At 35.2% G+C, this 23025-nt stretch overlaps 1 protein-coding gene across 2 annotated transcripts; it reads left to right on the forward strand.

Moving 5' to 3' along the window:
* The first annotated feature begins 9406 nt into the window (after positions 1 to 9406).
* On the forward strand, positions 9407 to 16956 carry LOC115974945 (protein DETOXIFICATION 27-like). 2 transcript variants are annotated; one of them, XM_031095528.1, is made up of 8 exons: positions 9407 to 9789; positions 10152 to 10693; positions 11270 to 11356; positions 11526 to 11582; positions 12326 to 12564; positions 15472 to 15590; positions 16577 to 16666; positions 16783 to 16956. In XM_031095528.1, exons 1-8 carry the CDS (start codon positions 9502 to 9504, stop codon positions 16855 to 16857), a joined length of 1497 nt encoding a protein of 498 aa, XP_030951388.1. In that variant the 5' UTR covers positions 9407 to 9501; the 3' UTR covers positions 16858 to 16956. The 2 variants fall into 2 exon arrangements, with proteins under 2 accessions (XP_030951388.1, XP_030951389.1); XM_031095529.1 differs by lacking the exons at positions 16577 to 16666; positions 16783 to 16956 and adding an exon at positions 15723 to 15989.
* The last annotated feature ends 6069 nt before the right edge of the window (positions 16957 to 23025 follow it).

Below are 23025 nucleotides of genomic sequence, written 5' to 3' on the forward strand. Positions count from 1 at the left end.
GTCGACCTTAGAACACAAGACTTAGGGCTGAAATCCCTTATCAAGGAAAAAGGCGTTGTTATGGACTTACGAGTGATGTTCGATACTATAATGCAAACTTGAACTAATGACACTTAGGGTCAAAAACTTTTGCTAAGGAAAAGTTATTATCATGAATTTAATCAAAGTTGCTTGGCACAACACTGTCGACCTGTGAAAACAAAACTTACCCCAAAAAGAGTCGAGATGACAATTGAATGCTAGGTGCGGTGCAGGAGGTAATCATCCGAAGACATATAATCCGGAAATGAACAGCCCCTCCAGGTTGCTGAGTAATAGGGTGTTTTACCACCTTCCTAACAACTATAATAACTTTAACCTTTTATGGTATTTGAGCCGAGGTTGAGTAACTTGGAATCTTTATTAAGTAGCTGACCTTACCATAGGTTTGAGTTCATCTAAGTAGTTGGTTTCCCCATAAGTTTGAGTCCGAGGACCATACAATACTTTGGTTCGGTCAAAAACTCAGTTTTCTCTTCTAAGTAGTTGGTTTCCCCATAGGTTTAAGTCCAAGGACCATACAATACCTTGATTCGGTCCAAAATTCAGTTTTCTCTTCTAAGTAGTTGGTTTCCCCATAGGTTTGAGTCCGAGGACCATACAATACCTTGGTTCGGTCCAAAACTCAGTTTTCTCTTCTAAGTAGTTGGTTTCCCCATAGGTTTGAGTCCGAGGACCATACAATACCTTGGTTCTGTCAAAAACTCAGTTTTCTTATCTATGTAGTTGGTTTCCCCATAGGTTTGAGTCCGAGGACCATACAATACCTTGGTTCTGTCCAAAACTCAGTTTTCTCATCTAAGTAGTTGGTTTTCCCATAGGTTTGAGTCCGAGAACCATACAATACCTTGGTTCTGTCCAAAACTCAGTTTTCTCATCTAAGTAGTTGGTTTCCCCATAGGTTTGAGTCCGAGGACCATATAATACCTTGGTTACCTTGGTTATATCAAAAACTCAGTTTTCTTATCTAAGTAATTGGGGGAAAATTACCCCTCGGTTATGGCATAAGGCCTTGGTTTTGAGGGAATTATCTCCTCGGCCGAGTCCCTAGAACCATCTATGCGGCTGACGCTACAAAGCGTAGCCCCTAGTAAAGAAACATAGCCCCTAGTGGAACTTTATGTTAGAACACAACAATCGGCCGCTATAAATGACAAGGGAACTGTCCCGACTTACCGTCTATACCAACACACAAGCCTTCCCCACAGACGGCGCCAATTGTAAGGACACGATTTGTAACGAACCGTAACAGTGTTGGGTTCGCACGTAAAAAGGCCCAAACAATATCATTTGTAGAGCGTGGGTTTGAAAGGCTAGGTCTTGGTCACCAGGCAGTGGGTTTTTCGTTGTGTTCATACATGGTTAAGTCATTCTCGCCCTAGGAGTCTTTCTCTTGGAGGCGGGCTGGGAGGCTCAGGTTTTTTGGCCATTTTTCCCAGCCCCCTCTATGAATTACTCACTTTTCCTTTTATACTAGCCTGTATTTTTTTCTCCTTCGTCCACGTGTAGGATCGACATTCCAAGACTGATACTTGTCCCATCAGCCCATACCCGGAGTGGTTGGGGGTGGTTGAAAAAGCTGAAGAGTATGGTTCTGTCAGGTGCAGAGTATTGAATGGCAGTAAGGGCAGCTTTCCCTGGTCGTTACACTTTATAGCATACCTTTTTCTATTGGCGCAGATATTTTAGATTTTTTCCCAAGTTGTTTCTATACCATTTTTGCCCTTTCTTCCGAGGAGACTCCGGACAGGCCGAGGACTAAATCGTCATCGGCTGTATCCCAATGCTATTTTGTACTTGCATTATCGTGCCTGGGCCATAACCTTCCTCGGCTTGGGCCTTTGGGCTCCAACGAATAAATGGAGCTGGCCCAAAAATTGTTGGGCCCCACATATATATATATATGTATATATATTTTTTTTTTTTAAAAAAAATTGTTAGTATATACTAACTATATGTCTTATAGACATAGTTACTAAGCCAATACTTTTTTTTTTTTTTTGAGAATCTAGCCTATACATAGGTACCTAGCTAAAAGGAAGGCTAAAAAAAAAAAAAACACAAAACAAAAATAAATAAATAAATAAACGTAGGGGAGTCTTTATTAGGTAGAGTCAGTAGATTATAGACCCTAAATGGGAAACATGTTTTATCTTAAGGTAGTGGTTAGCCCATCAACATAATTAATATATTCTTTTTTCCCTAGTCAAGCAATAGAAAATAATAATCATAGATTAACAGATACGAGATTATCAACCAAATCCAGAAAGAAGATTGCAAAATACTTTTAATAACAAAGTTTATTCTATCCAAAATCATATCTAAAGAAATAAAATAAGTACTTTTTTTCTTCAAGTTTGTCTTTTCTAATTTTTTTTTTAATTGTCATAGACTAGGTTAATGTATAGAATGAACAATAAAATTTGAATTTCCTAAGATTACCACCATTAGCTTCAGCCTTTTAAACATCCAATAATACATCAGTGCACTGGATCCGATCAAATGATGACACGTGTTTAAAAGCAGACATATATCATCATCTCAATAGGTCTAGCTAGACCTAAGCCTGACCCTTTATGAAATGGCATAATAAAGATCAAATTCTTCTTCTATTTTGGGAATTTCGGTGTTTTTCCCACTCCTTTTTTTGTTATGTTTTGATACCCAAAATTCATATTAGGATTTGGTATGAAATGGCATTTCATACCAAACCTTTGATCCAATGGTAGAAGTCACATGGGTCATCTAATAGAGGATTTCACTCACCGTATTCATATTCCTGTTAGGCTATTAGATGATGACCCATGTGACTTCTACCATTGGATCTTTAGACTAATCTTCAAACTAGACATATGCTTCCATTAAAACTTAAAAACACTCTCTCATGTTAGTTTAAAGGGAAAAAAAATAGTGAAATACAAATTATTTTTTAGTTAGTGAAGTATAAAGTGAAACACATTATGTAAGATAGAGGAATTTGATATAATCAGGACAAAGGGAGACTTGGACAAGGAGGGGCAATGGCGCCCCCTAATTTAAAAAAAAATATATATATATATATATTAATATATACATAGGTATCAATTTTAGCAATTTTGTTCTATAAAATTACACATTGTCCTCTTAACAATATCATTGATTCTTTTAAGAGTACTATTATAGTTACAAACTTTTCTGCAATATTTATACAAACTGTTGAGGTAGTAAATTCTTATTAGTTTGCATCTGAGCCCATCACTTAAATTACATTTTTACTTACTAATAACCACTCACTACATTAACAATTTTTAAAGACCAGATCTAAAATCTAAAACAAAATAAACAAGCCCAAAAAATTATCCAACAACAAAAATTATCAATAGTAAAGCTAAAAACAATTAAGCTCAATCAACTAATTTTACCTAAAACAAACAACCTGACCCTTCAAAAAAGTTTAAACAAAATAATTTTGTTCATACCTAGACGCACACATAAAAAACACAAATAAATAAATAAAAAACCATTAGCTGTTAAGCAATAGAGCCAAAGACTAAAGTTACCGCATACAACCAACAACAAAACTGCCCTCTCTAACCTCAAGTCCTGGTTCCGTCCTTGGATATAATAGTAATATTATTATAACCATATTCCATTTTCTTCTTTAAAACTTCAAAAAAAGAAAAAGAAAGATATGCTGATTTTATTTTCATTTTTTTAATACACTCATTCTATTACATATTATGATTGGTAAAGTAGTAATATACAAAAAAATAAGAAAAGAAAAAAATTGTATTTCATACAAAGAAGGTAGATAGGACTCAATACTCATTTTAACTCGTTTTAATTCCTTTATCAACCCTTTAATTGGACAAGTAGTTGCATTGATCACTGCAAGCATCTGATAAAAAATTCATAGCTACCAACTGTGAACAATTGAATGATCATGATCACCAGACTTTCACATTCATGTACGGCTACCAAACAAAGCCTAAGACTAATAGCATCCACATCAGTTGGTGGATACTTTTTTATAATACAAAAACTTCCTCATTTTACACATTTTGGCCAAAAAACCTCCCACATCAGCTCATGTAAAACTGTGTAAAGTCTTTTAAAAATTTCCATGAGCTATAGTAACCATGCATATATACACGGTTACTGTAGCTCGTCTATACATTATTATAATAATTTCTAATTTTGCTCCTTTTTTTCTCTCTCTTCTCCATCTGCACAACCAACACCCTCATCATCATTTGCTTCTTCCTCTGATACACACACTCCCACAGAAAAAATCAAAAATCAACCACAAAAATCAAAAATCAACCACAAAATCAACAACAAAATCACCCAGAGACACCACAAAACCAAACACACCCACACACGGACACACCAACGGAGACAGAGAGAGTGGATCGATGCTTGTGGCAGATCGGTGTTCTTTTGCCGTGCTTGGATCGGAGTGGATCGGTGCTTGTGGTGAATCGGCGTGCTTGGATCAGAGTGCTTGGATTGGCGTTCTTCTCGTCATGCTTGGATCAGAGTTCTTCTCACTGTGCTTGGATCGGATACAAAGAGAGTGGATCGGCGCTTGTGGCGGATCGGCGTGCTTGGATCGGCGTTCTTCTCGTCGTGCTTGGATCGGAGTTCTTCTCAGCGCCGTGCTCCCTACTTGGATCGAAATTTCAGAAAGTTTGGAATAGAGAGGAGTGAAAATGTTGGAATAGAGAGGAGTTTCAGAGAAGACTCTAAAACAGAGTCTCGTGAGTGGAGAGAGAGAGGCTCGTGAATGGAGAGAGAGGGTTTGAGATAAAATAATAATAAGAAAAGTAAGAAAATGATTATTTAAATAAAATAGATGATAGAATATATAAACTGATGTGGATATTTTGTAAAAATAGATGTGTAAAATAGAAAAAGTAAGTTTTTAATATAAAAATAGGTGTGTATAATATACGAACTGACATGATTGCTCTAAGAGTAACAAATCATGCGCGCACACACACACAAAGAAGTAAGAAGAAAACATTAAAAACCCTAACACTACGGAAGAGAAACACTTTATGTGATCCAGGTCACATCAAACACTGACACGAGCGGATTTGGGAAGGGAATTAATATCTGCACGTTTTTAATTTTCTTTAGGCCAAGGTCTCACTATCGCTTTGAAAACTCAAACCACCAATTACTTTATAAATATCTATCCGAATTAATGTATTGTCAGTTGTCACTAATGTGTTAAATGCTTTTTTTTTAACCATGCAACTATGCAAGCAAAGCACCATATCAAAGAGAGCTTCTTTTCCAAATATCTTTTTTTTTTTTTTTTTTGAGTCTATCTGTCCGAATTAATGTATTGTCAGTTGTCACTAATGTGTTAAATGCTTTTTTTTTTAACCATGCAACTATGCAAGCAAAGCACCATATCAAAGAGAGCTTGTTTTCCAAAAATCTTTTTTTTTTTTTTTTTTGAGTCTCCAAAAAAAAAAAAAAAGACTCAAAAAAAAAAAATTGGAAAACAAGCTCTCTTGGTAGAAAAGCAAACCAGCATGGGAACTGTGTATATTAATCATATGCTCTTTCCTAAACACAGTAGTCATTCTCACTCAATATAAAATGCATGCCCCTTTCTTGATTGTAACCAACTCATACGAGTTAGGTTTAGGTGAGTGAGACAAAAATGAAAGAGCTAGATAAGTATATCATCGAAAGATTGAAGGTAAATAAAATTATTTTTTACTGTTATGACATGAGATGGCATGAAGGGTTATAGGTAGGTATATATAAAATAGTACAAGTGCAAGAGGTGAAAATGGTGAATTGAAATGCAAATAATTTTGTGTGTATATGTGTGAGAGAAATAATCTTAAAACATTAAACCAAAAAATACAAAAAATATTTATGTTTTAATTAGAAAAATCTCGAAACATTAAACCAAATGAAACAAAAAGTTAATATTTAAATTGTTCTTATTTTTGATGTAACACTTGAAAATATTTCAATTCTTTTTGTATAGAATGTGTCATTTGGTAAAACTTCATACTTTTCTACCTAAGATCTTTGCTTTTATATATATATATATATATATATATATAGATCGATGATTATTGTGCATGTTACGTGTTTTATTTCTTTTAGGCCACAATTCCACAAAGTCTCGTAGTCGCGTTGAAAGCTCATACTAACTACCCTATAATATCGTCAGAATTGTCTCATTTTACCGGCCTTTACATATACCAAGCACTGTAATATACAACGGTGGTGGCTGTCGTCCAGCCCCGCCGAGCCCCATGAATTGTATAAGTTGGCACTACCGTGGAATGGGGAGACCACGCGCAGTTCGTGAACTCACCGAGTTGGTGAAGAAGCATTCCCCTACTATAGTATTTCTTATGGAGACAAAAGCAAAGGACAGCTTCATAAAAAATCTTTGTTCCAAATTGCAGCTGGAAAACGTTCATGTTGTCCCAAGACAGAACATAGGTGGTGGCTTAGCTCTGTTTTGGAAGAATGGGATTGACTTACACATACAAGACTCATCTCCCTCTCACATTGATGCAGTGATCAACCCAGGAGTGGATGACGCCTGGCGGTTAACCGGTTTCTACGGAAATCCAATAACAGCCAACCGGGAACACTCTTGGGCACTGCTTAAGCATCTATGCCTTAAAATGGATCTACCATGGCTCTGCATGGGTGATTTCAATGAGATCGTGAGAGCGGAAGAAAAAACAGGAGGTGCACCACGCAAGGAAGGACAAATGACAGGATTCAGAACAGCTCTAGACTTTTATGGACTGCGTGATTTGGGGTATGTTGGTTCTCCTTTTACTTGGTGTAATAATCAATTTGATGGTGTGGTTACATGGATCAGGTTAGACAGAGGAGTAGCAACAACATCCTGGTCTCAACTGTTTCCAACAGTCAGAGTGCATCACTTGGCTGGTTCTCTCTCGGACCATTGCCCCCTCTGGGTTTGTTCGGATGATGAGAACGTGAGATTTTACAAAAAAGGCAGACCATTTCGGTTCGAGGCAGTCTGGATGAAAGATGAACGCTGTGAGGGAGTGATAAAAAATGCTTGGGTTGGACATTCACGAGAAAACCCAATGGAGACTCTTATGCAAAAGGTAGACTCATGCAGATCAAATCTTCAAGCCTGGAGCAAACACTCATTTGGAAACATTAGGCGATTGTTGCAACAAAAGAAAAAACTTTTAGCCCAAGCGGAAGCATTGTCTATGGCTGGCATTAACCATGACCAAGTCAGAGCCCTTCGAGGAGAGGTTTATGATTTGATGGTGAAAGAAGATTGTCTTTGGCACCAACGATCAAGGGTACAGTGGCTCAAGGTAGGGGATATGAACACAGGTTATTTCCACAGCCGAGCAAATCAAAGAAACAGAAGGAATTACATACCCAAACTGGTTCTCAATGATGGGGCAATAATTGAAGAAGAGAAACAGATCGGTGATGTGTTTGTGGACTATTTTAGCACTCTGTTCCAATCGGGAACGTCATCCACCTCTGGACCAATTCTTCAAGGTATTGAACCAAAGGTGACACAGCAGATGAATGATGAACTCACTCGACCTTTCACAGCAGCTGAGGTAGAACAAGCCTTAAAACAGATGAAACCAATGACAGCACCTGGTCCCGATGGTATGCCCCCACTTTTCTTTAAATCTTTTTGGAGTATTGTTGGATCAGATGTGATTAATGCCTCTCTAGCTATTTTGAATACTGGTGTGATGCCACCAAACAAAAACCACACATTTATCTCCCTCATCCCCAAAATAAAATCCCCAACGAACCCAAAAGACTTCCGCCCAATTAGTCTTTGCAATGTCATGTATAAAATTATATCCAAAACTATTGCCAATTGCCTTAAAAAAATTCTCCCAAAGATTGTATCTGAAACCCAAAGTGCTTTCCTGTCAGACCGCCTTATTTTTGACAATATTCTTATTGCCATTGAGACCTTACATCACCTCAAAAATAAAAGAAAGGGCAAAACGGGATTCATGGCCTTGAAGCTTGACATGAGCAAGGCATATGATAGGGTTGAGTGGAATTATCTGGAGAAAATCATGGAATGCTTGGGTTTTGACAAAAAATGGATTTCTCTTGTTAGCTGTTGCATTCGGTCTGTATCTTTTTCAGTTATGGTAAATGGAGAACCACATGGAATGATTTACCCTAGTAGAGGACTCCGCCAAGGAGATCCTCTATCTCCTTATCTATTTCTTTTATGTGCAGAAGGCTTCCATGCTTTGATACAGCAAGCGGAAAATACTGGAAGGTTGCGGGGAGTATCCTTATGTAGAGAAGGCCCAAAAGTGTCTCATCTATTCTTTGCCGATGATAGCTTGCTATTTTGCCATGCAAATGATAGCGAGTGTCACACAGTTTTGGACATCCTTGCAACATATGAACAAGCCTCGGGTCAGCAAATAAATTGGAGTAAAACGCAACTGTTTTTTAGCACAAACACAGACCAACAAACCAAAAGCAAGATTGCAGACTTATTTGGTGCACCGGTAGCCTCCCAATTTGAAAATTACTTGGGTCTACCTTCCTTTGTTGGACGAGGAAAAAAACAGAGCTTCAGCTATATTAGGGAGAGGGTTTGGCATAAAATCCAAGGATGGAAAGAAAGACTATTGTCTCAAGCAGGTCGCGAAGTGCTCATAAAATCCGTTCTCCAAGCAATGCCAACTTTCACGATGGGATGTTTCAAACTCCCAAAAAGTCTTTGCAAAGACATTGAGTCATTGATTCGGAAGTTTTGGTGGGGATATAAGGGGGAAGCACGAAAAGTTCATTGGATAGCTTGGAACAAGCTATGCCTACCAAAGTGCCAAGGAGGTTTAGGATTTAGAGATATTGAAAACTTCAATCTCGCGCTACTGGGGAAACAAGTATGGCGGCTCATCCACAACACTGAATCCTTATTTTACAAAGTTTTAAGGCAAAAATTTTCCCCAACTGTTCTGTGTTGGACAGTGAGGTCAAGCTCAACGGATCCTATGCCTGGAAAAGCATTGTACAAGCGAGATCAGTGGTACAAAAAGGCTCAACTTGGCGCATTGGAGCCATCAACTCTGACTTTACGTGTCTTACTTCCTCTGGCCATATTGTTGACGATGTCAGAACCTTGGCTTTATTTTTTAATTTCTTTTCTTTTATACATGTTAAAAGGAGTGGTAATGCTGTGGCCGACAAATTGGTAAAGCTAGCCAAGTACACCCACAGTAAGGTATGGTATGATGACATACCCTATGATGTGAAACAACTTGTACTGTTGGACAAAAGTTTCTGTCAAGTTTGAATAAAGTGTTGGCTTGTTTCTCAAAAAAAAAAAAGAAAAAAAAAGAAAAAAGCACCGTGATAAAGAATTTTGGAAAACTAGCTGAGACCTCTCAGTCTCTCTTTAGTCTTTACTCCTGGACCAACTACTTAGGCAAAGAGACTAATAGTTCTTCCATGGGGAGCATTACTGACGGGGACAATCATCATGAAGATCTTAACCAATCTCTCTTACCAGAATCGTCTATCAAAGATGAAGATCATATTTTTAAAGACCTCGCATCAAGGGTGTGGATTGAATCAAAGAAGCTATGGCACATTGTGGGACCCGCCATTTTCAGCCGGGTGGCTTCCTACTCCATGAATGTCATCACTCAAGCCTTTGCTGGTCATCTTGGTGAAGTTGAACTTGCTTCCACCTCCATAGCCATCAATGTCATCCTCGGCTTCTGTTTTGGCCTCATGGTAATTCATCTCTCTCTGAGTTTAAACCCTAGAAATTAAGTAAATAAGCTTTTGCGATATAGACCTGCAAAAATTCTTAGCATTTCGTGCGTTTCATTTTTTTTTTTTTTTTTTCAAATTACAGTGAATAGAGTACGAATCATTAACTTTTTTATATAGCTTTTTATCCCAAAAGTGTAAGGGTTGAAAGCTGGCAAAGCAAATAATTTAAAAAATTGGTATAAGTGGAGATATTATTCAGTACTTAAGGCAATTTATTCTAATAGCATGATAATTACATGTTTCAAAAGTTTAAACTTTAAAAAAAAAAATGATTTTAATTGTTTAATTATTATTTTTACAAATATGCTACATTTTATTAGTTAGGGATGGCGAGCGCATTGGAGACACTGTGTGGACAGGCTTTTGGGGCAAAGAGGTACCCTATGTTGGGCATATATCTTCAAAGGTCATGGATTGTGCTGTTCCTATGTTGTGTTTTGCTCTCTCCCTTTTACGTTTTTGCTGGTCCCATTTTGAAACTCATAGGACTGTCCAATGAAGTGGCAGAGCAGACTGGGTTGGTGGCTCGGTGGCTCATACCTTTACACTTCAGCTTTGCATTTTACTTCCCAGTTCAAAGGTTCTTACAGTCCCAGCTCAAGACCTTGGTGATTGCATGGACGGCTTTGGTGGCTCTATTGCTCAATGTGTTGATTAGTTGGCTGTTCGTTATTGTGTGGGATTTTGGACTCGTTGGTGCCATTGTTGCTTTGGATATCTCGTGGTGGACTTTGGGTGTTGGGTTGTATCTGTATGTTGTGTGTGGTGGATGTCCTCTAACTTGGACTGGTTTGTCTGTGCAAGCCTTTTCAGGGCTCTGGGAGTTTCTCAAACTCTCTGCTGGTTCGGGAGTCATGCTCTGGTATATAATATATCTGCCTCTTTCTTCAATAATGTACTTCTAGTTCCATACCTATACAAAAACAAAAATACAAACATTTTCATAACATTTTTAATAACCGATTAACATGATATGTTATGATTAGTATAGAATAAAAGTGATATTAGTGATAGATAGAGATGGATCTCTCTAAAGATCAAAACTTTTTTACTTAAATTTTCCACTTTGCCCCCTCCTTCTAACCTCAGATATATATATATATATATATATATTAATATATATTTTACATTTTTCTGTGTGAATTTCTTTTATATATATATTTGGTCATAAACTTCTTTTACATCATAATTATAATTAATACACTAGTATCTTATATATATATGTTAAAATTCATTTGAAAACCAGAAAGAAAAATTTCCCTATTTTATCAAAAGGTAATTAAAGAGAAAAAAAGGAGAATAAAAATGAGATTTTGTGCACAAACTTTTCTGCAAATAGAGTTTTTTTTTTTCCTCTCTTTTTTGATAACTTATTTTTCAGCAATTATTTCGGTTAGTTTATTGTTCATAATTTATTTTTTGTTGGTGATGTATGCAGCTTGGAGTTCTGGTACTACAAAATACTAACTTTGATGACTGGATACTTAAAGGATGCCACTATAGCCGTGGATGCCTTGTCAATCTGGTTTGAGATTTTCCATGATTTGTTAAAGTTTTGAATATATTTTATTAAAAAATCAACAACAACAATTACCAAACTTCCGTCCCATATTATTATGTGGGCTATGGATTAATTGCACTTTGAATATGACACTATATGATTAATAATTTCCTGATATCTCTTCTCTTTTCAGCATGAATATCATTGGGTGGGAGATGATGATCCACTTGGCTTTTCTTGCGGGTGCTGGGTATCATTTCTCATCCCTTTCACACTTTTTTAGTTTCACTATCAATCTTTAAATATAATTTGGAATGAACCTACATACATACCGCCATATGAGAATATCACATGTCCGCATTTATAAGAAAAATTAGAGTTAAAATCTTCTCTCTCATATCATTGTGAGTCTTGTGACTATCATTTTAAAATAAATAAATAAGTAATAATAATAACAATAACACAAAACATTGATATATATTATCCCCAAAATAAGGTATGCAAAAAATAGTGGACTACATAAACACAAGAAGTACGTACAAAAAGGATGAAGCTATGCAATCAACTAATGCCCCACTTTTAGCTAACTAGCAAGTAGCAACAATAATTTTAAGTATTTTTTTTTTTCAGATGTAAATTAAATCTTCCTATTAAAATTTTAAATAAATAAATATGTAAATCTAATGACACGTCATTTATAATCAAGTATCACATCTTTATATCATGTAATTAAAATTTTAAATAATGGAAACCCATATTGAAAATTTTAAATAATAGATGAAAAAAAACAGGTGTTTTTGCGACATATTTATTGATATGCATGCATGATCACCCAATATCGATGAAATTGTCAAAATTGCCAATAACTCCAAACGTAGATTCCCATGTGGAACACAGCTGAGAAGCCAAATTTCATGCGGACTCATGGAGTCATGGTCTCAAACTCTCCACCTATTAACTTCATTTCAAAAATTTTGCCAATGAAATTCACAGAGTAAGGGTAGCCAATGAATTGGGAGCTGGGAATGGTAAAGCAGCGCAATTTGCGAGTATAGTGTCTGTGGCATATTCCACAATGATTGGACTCCTTTTCTGCATCTTAATCTTGATTTTCCACGACGATTTTGCAAACATATTTACATCCAACACTGAAGTGGTGCAAGAAGTTGATAAGTTGTTGTACCTCTTAGGTGCCACAATTCTTCTTAACAGTGTTCAACCAGTTTTATCAGGTGAGTTTCTTTAAACCTAGTGTCTGTATGCCACACCTTATTTTTAGTTTATTTGATTTAATTGGCTTGTGTTCAATTTTTATTTTTATAATTCGATAATTAAATCTTATTCTTTTTAGATACTAAGTTACTAACTATATTTTTGTTTAATTTTTTTTTAAAACCCAATAAAAACTAAAGTAAATTAGCTCTCTCAAGCGAGCACTTATCACTTAATTAGTCTAATCAACGGACAAAATTAGAGATTGTCTAATTTTGTACCTTTGGGATTGTTTCCCTAGTTATAAAGCATATTTTTGTACCTTTTGGATTTTTGTTTACTGCCAACAAGACGTATACTTTGGTGCATTAATTTGAACATTCATTTCGAAAATTGGCAATAAATAGTGACAATAACGTGCAAAACTTCTATTTCCTTCGGCCCACTAGAGGCTCATTGAATATGTGTCCTATCATTATTGAGATCCATTTCTCCACCCTCAGAAGTAGGTGAGATTTCTTCTTCAATTTTTCTTTAACTAATAGTCTAAGGGTGATTTTGGTTCAGCTTTTCGTAAAAGTATATAATGAAAAAGTGGAGTTTTGTTAAAAGTGCATAATGAAAAAGTGGAGTTTAAAAAAACTGAGTATTTGGTAAAAACTGTTAAAAAGTGCATAATGAAAAAGTTGAGTGTTTGGCTAGCACTTATAAAAGTGGCAGTTTGATGGATAAATTACAAAAAAGGACAATGTATATATAAGAGAATTTATTTCATACTTTTTTTTTTTTTTTTTTTATTATGTGAGTTTGTTTCATACTTAAATCAATTACTTCATCATACTTAAATCAATTTTTCTCTTTCTAAAAAAATTATTTTTTTCTCACCAATATTAGCTAATAATAACCTACCACTTAAGATTTATTATGAAAGTATTGTGAAAATATTGTGAAAATATTGTGATAAAAATTGATACTAATTTTAATTTTAACATACTATTAAAATTATTTTTTTCTCTTTCTAAAAAAATTATTTTTTTCTCACTAATATTAGCTAATAATAACCTACCTTAAGATTTATTGTGAAAATATTGTGATATAATTTCTTTTTTTTTTTCTCTTCACACACGTGGGCTCTCCTAACTTTTTTTTTTTTTTTTCCCTCTTTTTTTCTCCTCCACACACGTACCCACACTCTTTTCTTTTCTTTTTTCCTTCTTTCCTCTTTTATTCCCTACCATACCAGCACTTCAGTCCAGAACATTCCACAGCTCTCCTTCTTCCTTTTTTTTTCTCCTCTTAGCACTTCAGTCCGGAACATTCCACAGCTCTCCTTCTTCCTTTTTTTTTCTCCTCTTAGCACTTCAGTCCGGAACATTCCACAGACAGCTCTCCTTCTTTTTTTTTTTTTTTTTTCCTCTTAGCACTTCAAAACGAACGAAGGAATTTTTTTTCCTTAGCCCTTTTCTTTCCAGAATTTTTTTTTCCTTCGTTCGTTCCACAGTGAGCTGAACCAAACTCACCCAACTCATCCAACTCCAAAACGTATCCTTAAGTGCTTGGATCGGGAAGATTGGATGATCGGAACCAACTCCAGAACGTATCCTTAGTCTTGTTTGATCACAGATCGACAGGTGATCCGTCCTTTCTCCCCCCCCCCTTTTTTTTCGTCAGTCTTCTTGATCCACCAGAGGGTCTTGATCTGCTATTGTTCTAATTTTCTTGTTGTTGTTGTTGATCTGCTGTTGATTCGAAAGAGTTGTTGTTCTAATTTTTTTTTTTTTCTGTTCTTGATCTACTGTTGTTGTTGTTTTGATTTTAGATTTGTTGTTTAATAGAGGGTAATTTGGTAATTTCTTGTGAGCCCAACGGATATATCAAAACGCCCAATTCACGTTTTGATTTATGGACCTCAGGAGGTCCATAAATTTTGCGCGTTTTGGACGCTATTTTTGCCTGAGTCCAAAACGCAGCTTTTATCAAAAAGTTGCATTTTGGGCTGAGCCAAACGCAATTTTTCTTCAGCTTTTTCTAATATGCGCGTTTTCAACTCCTAAAAGTGCAAACAAACGTACACTCAGTCCAATCTAGACTTCGGTCTTGAGCCTTTTAAGAGACCGATTGAAATAGGCAAGGCACACTGAGAGAGACTATGGTGTCATGGTTGAGTGAGAGAGAAGTTGAGCCAGTTGAGAGAAAGAGAATATAATAATAGAAACCTTGCAGTTAAAAAATATATGTAGTTTTTGTTCGGTCTCATTCAGTCTTAATCAGTTCTGTTCGGTCTTATTCGGTCCTGTGTTGTCCTATTATGTCTTATCCGGTCCCTTCAGTCCTCTTCGCTCTTATTAGTTCCTTTTCAGTCTTATTCAGTCTTGTTCGGTCCTTTTCAATCTTGTTCGGTCCATTCGGTCATCTTCGTTCTTATTTGGTCTTGTTCAGTCCTATTCGGTCCATTTTGTCTTTTTAACAGCCCTATACTAATACTATTGCGTAAAATAGTACGTGAGGACGTGAAATGAGATTTCTCAACACATTTTAAGAGAGTGAGTGGTACTGAATTCCAATTGTCTTATTTGACAATATAGTTACTATCTAGACTGAGTGAAACAACAATATAGTGTAAAAAATTGATAACTATTGCCTGTAATTTTTTTCACCCTTACAACTAGTGAATCAAAGTTCAAAACCCAAACTCTTCTTATGAAAAGGATTCAACAATTCCAATGAACTACAATATTCTCCGCATTGGCCTTCATAGATTTATTTTTTGCTTGTTAATAATTGTGCAAATAAGAGAGGAAATTCAAATCTTAATTCTTCGTATAAGAGAGACTAGACAATGGCAATCTCGCTGAAGCTGAATTGAAATTAAAAAGGCTCTTAGCAATCTTAATAGAATTATAAATCCGATTTCTTGACTTTGACAGGGGTAGCTATTGGATCGGGATGGCAGGCGTTAGTTGCGTATGTAAATCTTGGGTGTTACTATATCATTGGACTTCCTCTTGGAATCATTATGGGATGGGTTTTTAACCTCAGCCTTATGGTACGTACGTTTACCAACTAGCCTTCTTTAACATTTCAAAAAAAAAAAAAAAAAAAAAAGCCTTCTTTCTATGATTGGAATCATTTATAATGTCATATTCATTCATATCAGATTTTTGTTTTTTTCTCCCAGGCATTTATAATATCATATAATTACACTGCAATAGAAAGGATTAATGGACCACATCCACAAGCCAAGTGGCTATTATGATTTGTGACAGATAAAGACTTGGTCTCATTAAGCATATATAACTACCCTAAGGATGTACCCAGGTGGTAAACTCGTTGGTCTTGGACATGACATAATTCCAGAGATCTCAAGTTCAATTTACCACACTATCAATCTATAGAATTGTCAATGTATCTTATGAGTATGAAGTGAAATAGTCTGGGCGAAGGCTAAGACACTACTTCTAGTTTTATATATATAAAAAAAAAAAAAAAATTAAGTATATATAACATTTATTATTTTTTTGAGGTAATAAGTTATTAATAGTGGAAAATAAAAAAGTGTTAGTGATAGTTTCAAATTAATTTTAGATGGAAATCACTACAATTTATCACCAAAGTTGTGAAAAAAAAAATGTGCATTAATCTATTTAGCTCATGGGCATTGTGCTTGTCCTTAATTAGACCAACATTTTATCCAAGGTTCAGATAAAATGCTGGTTTGATTCAGCCTAAAAAGAAATCTTCTCTCTCTCTCTCTCTCTCTCTCTCTCTCTCTCTCTGTGAATGAATTAGACGGGTGAACCTTCCATTAGGAATGGAAGAGCCGAAAATGGGCCCTCAAGTGGAGTACAAAACAGCCAGCCTATGGTCACACTAGCTATGTGGACCTTACACTTGGAATGGAGAAGATTACAATGGGCCCTGAGGTGTAGTACAAATCAGCCCAAATTGTCAACAAATGGGGCTTTTTTGGCTTCTCTATTTAATTAATTAGGTGAAGCTTTTCTAAAATGCTTGTTAAAATTGTTGTACCAGGGCATTTGGGCTGGAATGATCATCGGTGGGACTGTCATTCAGACTGTTATATTGGCCATCATAACAATACGATGTGACTGGGAAAATGAGGTACATTTCAACATATTTTCACAATATATATATATATATATTATAGTATATCATGACATCTACATATAATAAAGCTAATAAAAAATTCATAATCCAATAAGTTCTTGGGTTTGCAGGCTGTGAAAGCCAACATACGTGTATGCAAGTGGTCAAATCCTAAACCAGACGATCAATCTGAAGTTCTACATTAATAACAATATTACTGATGATTTTACGTACTACTGAGAAGGCTCACCAATGTTGTAGTGTGTGTTCATATTTAAACCTTTTTTTATTATATATATATAAGTTGTTCATGTTTAAACCTTGATATTTATGTTCCTTTATATAGTATTAATATATGTTCCTTTATATAGTATATATTAAGTCAGAGAACATTGGAGAACCTATTTAATTTTCATTTTCTATAAATTTCATGCATGTCATGTGGTTATCATATATCAAACACACGAACCACCGTTCATAAATAATAATAATAAAAAACACATGAACTACCATTATAGAAATTGAAAAATCCTTTTGATTTTGATGGCGTAGTTATTCTTACATAATAAATCATTTTGTAATTTGTATGGTTGAGCCTCAAAAATGGGAATTAGTTCTAGACACGGAAGAAAGCTAATTAATTTGAAAGAGCCATGAGGACTGTTTAAATTTCTTAATTCAATATGTAAATAACATTGGGTCTAGGAAAACTAATTTCATACTTTTGTTCTAGTAACTTGGCATATGCCCAGCTAATTGTTTGACCGCCTAAAGAGCATGTCTAGCGAAGGTTTCTTGACGAAATTCTTATATCATTGTGGTACTTACAGAAGTGATTACTTGGTTTTTTTTTTTTTTTTTTTTTTTTTTTTTTTTTTTTTTTTTTTTTTCAAGTAGTGGTACAGTAGGTATGATTCGTATGAATCTAATTTTTTTTAAAATAAAATAAAATAAAAAACTTTTTCATGCGTGGGTTGCCCATTTTCCTTTATTCTTTTATATATATATATATATATAAATAAATTCCCAACCAACTATATATAATCAATTGATCATAATAAGGTTGATTTTTTTTTTTTTTAGATAGATATATATGATGTACTGCTAACTCACAGCTCTAAATCTTTCCCCCCAAACATTTTGTACATAAAAAAGTGTCAATTAAATTACAAAACTCTTGGTAAAATTAACTTAAAATTGGTTTTTAATGTTTACCTACTGTCTTAAAAAAAATTACAATGTAGGTGTAGGCCTTGATGCCTCCAATTAATTCGCACCACTGAAAATAGTTGTCTTTGAATGGACTTCAATGTGGGCTTATATTGGTGGTACTGGAATTGAGTAAGAGTTGGTAACCCACAGGTTAGATTAATAGCAGCGCAACCTTTGTGGGTTGTCCAAGCTCAGCATGAACTTCAAAAGGACAAGGTCGAACCTAGCTAGCTCGACCCCTTTTAATTTTTACGCCTGTGGCTAGGCCCACCTTCTTTGATGAGTATTAGGTCGATTCAGGCTGGCCTAAATAACCAAATCATACACTATCTAGCACCATCAAGTTCAGCTACAACAATTTCCTAAGAAAACAAGGAAATAAAAAGGGTGGTTCCAGATAGCTCGAAGCAGACCTTATTTTTCTGCTATCATGCATCTGAATTTTGATGCCATATTATTTTTATACTTCTTTTTTATTTATTTATTTTTCTTTTTAGAATTTGCAGAGTTCTGATGAGATTAATTTAGTGTACTAGTGTTTGCACGATCTCACCTTACTTTCTTTTTTAATTTGTCAATATAATAATATATACTAATGCATATAGTTGCATCCCACATAGCTAGCCTATACTTATATGTACCTTGGTTACATTGGAATATTATATCCTTTTAGGAAAAAATGGTTCCTAAAAAAGAGAGTGATTGACTAGTCTACACCTAGCTAGATTCCCGGGACATTGATGGTTGATAGTATTATATATTTGTTAAATAAGGAAATATTGATAATTTCTCCTATTTTAAAAGGAAGGCCCAAAAAACAAAAACAAAACAATAAAAAAGAGAGGGAGAAAGATATAAGTGGAAGGGAGTCGTTATTAAGTGGACTATAGACCCTACATGGGAAACATGTGTTTTATCTTAAGGGAGTGGTTAACCCAATATTATAAATTAACATATTTTTTTTTCCCTAGACAAGCAATAAAAAATAAGAATCATAGCTCAACAGATACGAGATTATCAGAGTCTTTTGGGTTAATATTGCAAAATCTGAACTTAATTTGCATTATAGGTACTATTTGAACTTAATTGGGGAATTGAGGAAAGAGAAAGAATTTCGGCAACAGTGTTGCCAAAATTCAACAAAATTAGGAGAGAGAAAGAGAAAAAGTTGGAGAGAGAAAGAAGAGGAATTTCGGCAACGCTGTTACCGAAATTCCTCTGCCCAAATTCCTGCCCGTCCTGTGTAAAAAAGCAATTGCGGCAATGCCATTGCCGAAATAGGGAAAAAAAAAAATTGTTGGTAATTGTGGCAATGGCAGTGTCGAAAATGGGGGGGAAAATTGAATGGAATTATGGCAATGTCATTGCCAAAAATGAGAGGAAAAAAAAAATGTTGTTACCGAAATCTGGGAAGAAATTTTAAAAAAAGTGTTACGTTCACAATATTTTTATAATACTTTCACAACAAATCACAGATGATTAGTTATTATTAGTTCAAATTTGATTTTAACACTGAGATTACTTTTTTAATCTAATAATAACAACCTGCCACTTAAAATTTGTTGTAAAAATATTGTAAAAATTGTGTGTACCTATCATTTCTTAAAAAAAATAAATAAATAATAGAATTGTGGCAATGGGATTGCCGAAATAGGCGTAGAAAATTTTCACCTATTTCGGCAATGCCATTGCCGAAAATATGAGAGAGAGAAAAAAAAAAAAAAGAATTGTGGCAATGGGATTGTCGGCATTCCCATTGCCAAAATTTTTTTTTTTTTTTTTTATTTTTTTTTTATTTTTTATTTTTTTTTTAAGAATTGTGGCAATGGGAATTTCGGCAATCCCATTGTCACAATTCTTCTCTCTTTCTTTTTTCTTTTTTTTTTTCTTTTTCTTTTTTTAAGAATTGTGGCAATGGGAATTTCGGCAATCCCATTGCCACAATTCTTCTCCTTCTTTTTTTTTTTTTTTTTTCCTCACATTTTCGGCAATGGCATTGCCGAAATAGGTGAAAATTTTCTACACCTATTTCGGCAATCCCATTGCCACAATTCTATTATTATTTTTTTATTTTAAGAAATGAGAGGTACACACAATTTTTACAACAAATTTTAAGTGGCAGGTTATTATTATTAGATTAAAAAAGTAATCTTAGTGTTAAAATCAAATTTGAACTAATAATAACTAATCACCTGTGATTTGTTATGAAAAAATATTGTGAACGTAACACTTTTTTTAAAATTTCTTCCCAGATTTTGGCAACAACATTTCTTTTCCTCTCATTTTCGGCAATGACATTGCCATAATTCCATTCAATTTTTTTCCCCATTTTCAGCAATGCCATTGCCATAATTACCAAAAAAAAAAATTTCTTTTTTTCCCTATTTCGGCAATGGCATTGCCGCAATTGCTTTTTTACACAGGACCGGGCAGGAATTTGGGCAGATGAATTTCGGTAACAGCGTTGCCGAAATTCCTCTTCTTTCTCTCTCCAACTTTTTCTCTTTCTCTCTCCTAATTTTGTTGAATTTCGGCAACACTATTGTCGAAATTCTTTCTCTTTCCTCAATTTCTCAATTAAGTTCAAACAGTACCTATAACGCAAATTAAGTTCAGATTTTGCAATATTAATCCAAAAGACTCAGATTATCAACCAAATCCACAAAAAGATTGCAAAATTAATGCTTTAAATAAACAAACTCTATTCAATCCAAAACCAAACCTAAAGAAATAAAATATGTATTTTTATTTATTTATTTAAGTTTGACTTTTTCTATTTTTTCAATTGTCATAGACTAGGTTTAGAGGATGTAGAAGACCCAACTGTTTTTCAGCCTGATCAAAAGAATAGAATTAATGCACAATAAAATTTGAATTTCTTAAAAGATTACCACCATGATCTTCAGCCTTTTATACAAAACAAAATCTTCTAGGGTTTTCATAGTGCTAGACTTTGGGAATTTTGGGGTTTTCAACTTTGCCTTTTTTTGTTTGTTTGTTGTATTTTGAAACCTTTGGGATTTAGATTATTACACTCACGGTATTCGAATTAGGCTAGTAGTTGACCCATGTGATTTCTACCATTGGATCTTTAGACTACACCTCAAACTAATGACTATACTTACACTTCAGTTTAAACTTAAAAACATTCTCTTCTTTATTTTAAAGAAAAATAATAATTAAAAGTGAGTTATGTATCATCTTCTAGTTGGTGAAGCAACACATTAGTTGCATTATATCTATTAGAAATATATATTAGACATATATTAGTCTAATGTAATAAGCCCGAGTTCAATCCTACTTGTACTAGTAGTCTAGGGTTTAGTCGCCTATATATACTCATGTTAGAGTTCATTGTAACATAGGTTATTGTACTACACTCTTATACATAATAAAGATGTAGCCCTTAAGAGATTTCTCCGTGGATGTAAGCCATCAAGGCTGAACCACGTAATTCTCGTGTTCTCAGTATTCCTATTCTATGCTTCCTCTTCCGCATCCACTCTAGCATACACAGCATGGTATAACACATCGCGTTGCTAATAATGTTACTTTACATGGTATCAGAGCCAAACTTCGATCTTGGCATCAAACAAACATCTCTAGCAAGCAAAGAAGATTCTCACGTGCACACCATCATTAGAAGTCACACACGCTTGTCTGCTGCATCTAGACTCCATGGCATCTCGCAGCGGCCATGGCTCACTACTGTGTCCAGATCCTCAAGTCCAAGTAATATGTGCCTCTCCCTTTTAGATTTGTGCACATCAAGCCTTCGCCTGATGAAACCAACAAGACAGAAGTGCTCCATGGCATATTGTGAACAAAACCTAGGCACCCGACCTCCAACGGCAGCCGCACACACCACCACGCGCGAACAATGGCTCCTGGAACTCTCACACGCACCGTCGAAGGTTCTTAACTCCCAGCTTGGATCTCAGCCACACGCGCTGCCAAGACGGCCTTGTCGTCCCTCGATTTACTTGGCCTGAGAATCTGGTGATCATACGAACTCACACGCACCCACACGCGCCACCCGGGTATCTGTCTTGCCACCACGCGCCGAAGAACTCATGTTGATGTCATCAGGTGACATCATCCATGATGTCATTTGATGACATTAGCAAAGAGCCACGCAGCCCTATACACGTCATCTAGCCACGTCAGCACCACGTCACCTAGCTGACCGTTAACCCGGCCGACCCGACCCGGACCACCCGGATCTGACCCGTGAGCACTGACTATTGACTTGACTAGGATCCGTTGACTTTGACTTTTGCGTTGACTTTTGACCAAAAGTTAAAATTTTCGAAAGGGCCTATCTTGCTCAGTTTTTCGCGTAGATTCCAATTTTGGACTCCGTTTCATCATTTGAAACTCCAAAATTGGTCAATTGGCATATTCTTCATTGTGGTTTCTTCAAAAGGCATTATTCATAGCATCTCCAAGTGATTTTCTCATACTTATCCAACTTCAAGCCTTCATCGAGCTTCCGCCTTGAGTTTGAGGGAGGGTGTTAGAGATATATATTAGATATATATTAGTCCAATGTTATAGGCCCAAGCCCAATCCTACTTGTACTTGTAGTCTAGGGTTTAGTTGCCTATATATACTCATGTTAGGGTTCATTGTAACATAGATTATTGTACTACACTCCTATACAAAATAAAGATGTAGCTCTTAAGGGATTCCTCCGTGGATGTAGGCCGTTAAGGCTGAACCACGTAACTCTCGTGTTCTTAGTGTTCCTATTCTATGCTTCCTCTTCCGCATCCACTCTAATATACACAACATGGTATAACACATCGCGTTGCTAATATTGTTACTTTACAATATCGATCACTGTATCTAGCTTCTAGCTAGCTTATCAATTTCACAGCTACTAACTACGAATTACAATTGAATGATTACCACATTTTCATATTCACAGCTGCCAAACGAAACAAGCATATAAGCATAAATATGAAAAACGTTAAAAGGTACAGTTAAAGGGTGATATTAGGGTATTTGTTATTAAGTCATTTTTAATAAGTTTTTATATTACTTTTATGAGAAATATAAAAAAAATTTCAAATTTTTTTTTTGTCCCGTAAAAATAATTTATAACTCAATGCATTTAAGACATTTGTTAATTTATATCATATTAAAAACTCTCACACTAT

This window comes from Quercus lobata, chromosome 2 (genome assembly GCF_001633185.2).
Source record: "Quercus lobata isolate SW786 chromosome 2, ValleyOak3.0 Primary Assembly, whole genome shotgun sequence".
In the NCBI taxonomy this organism is placed as follows: Eukaryota; Viridiplantae; Streptophyta; class Magnoliopsida; order Fagales; family Fagaceae; genus Quercus; species Quercus lobata.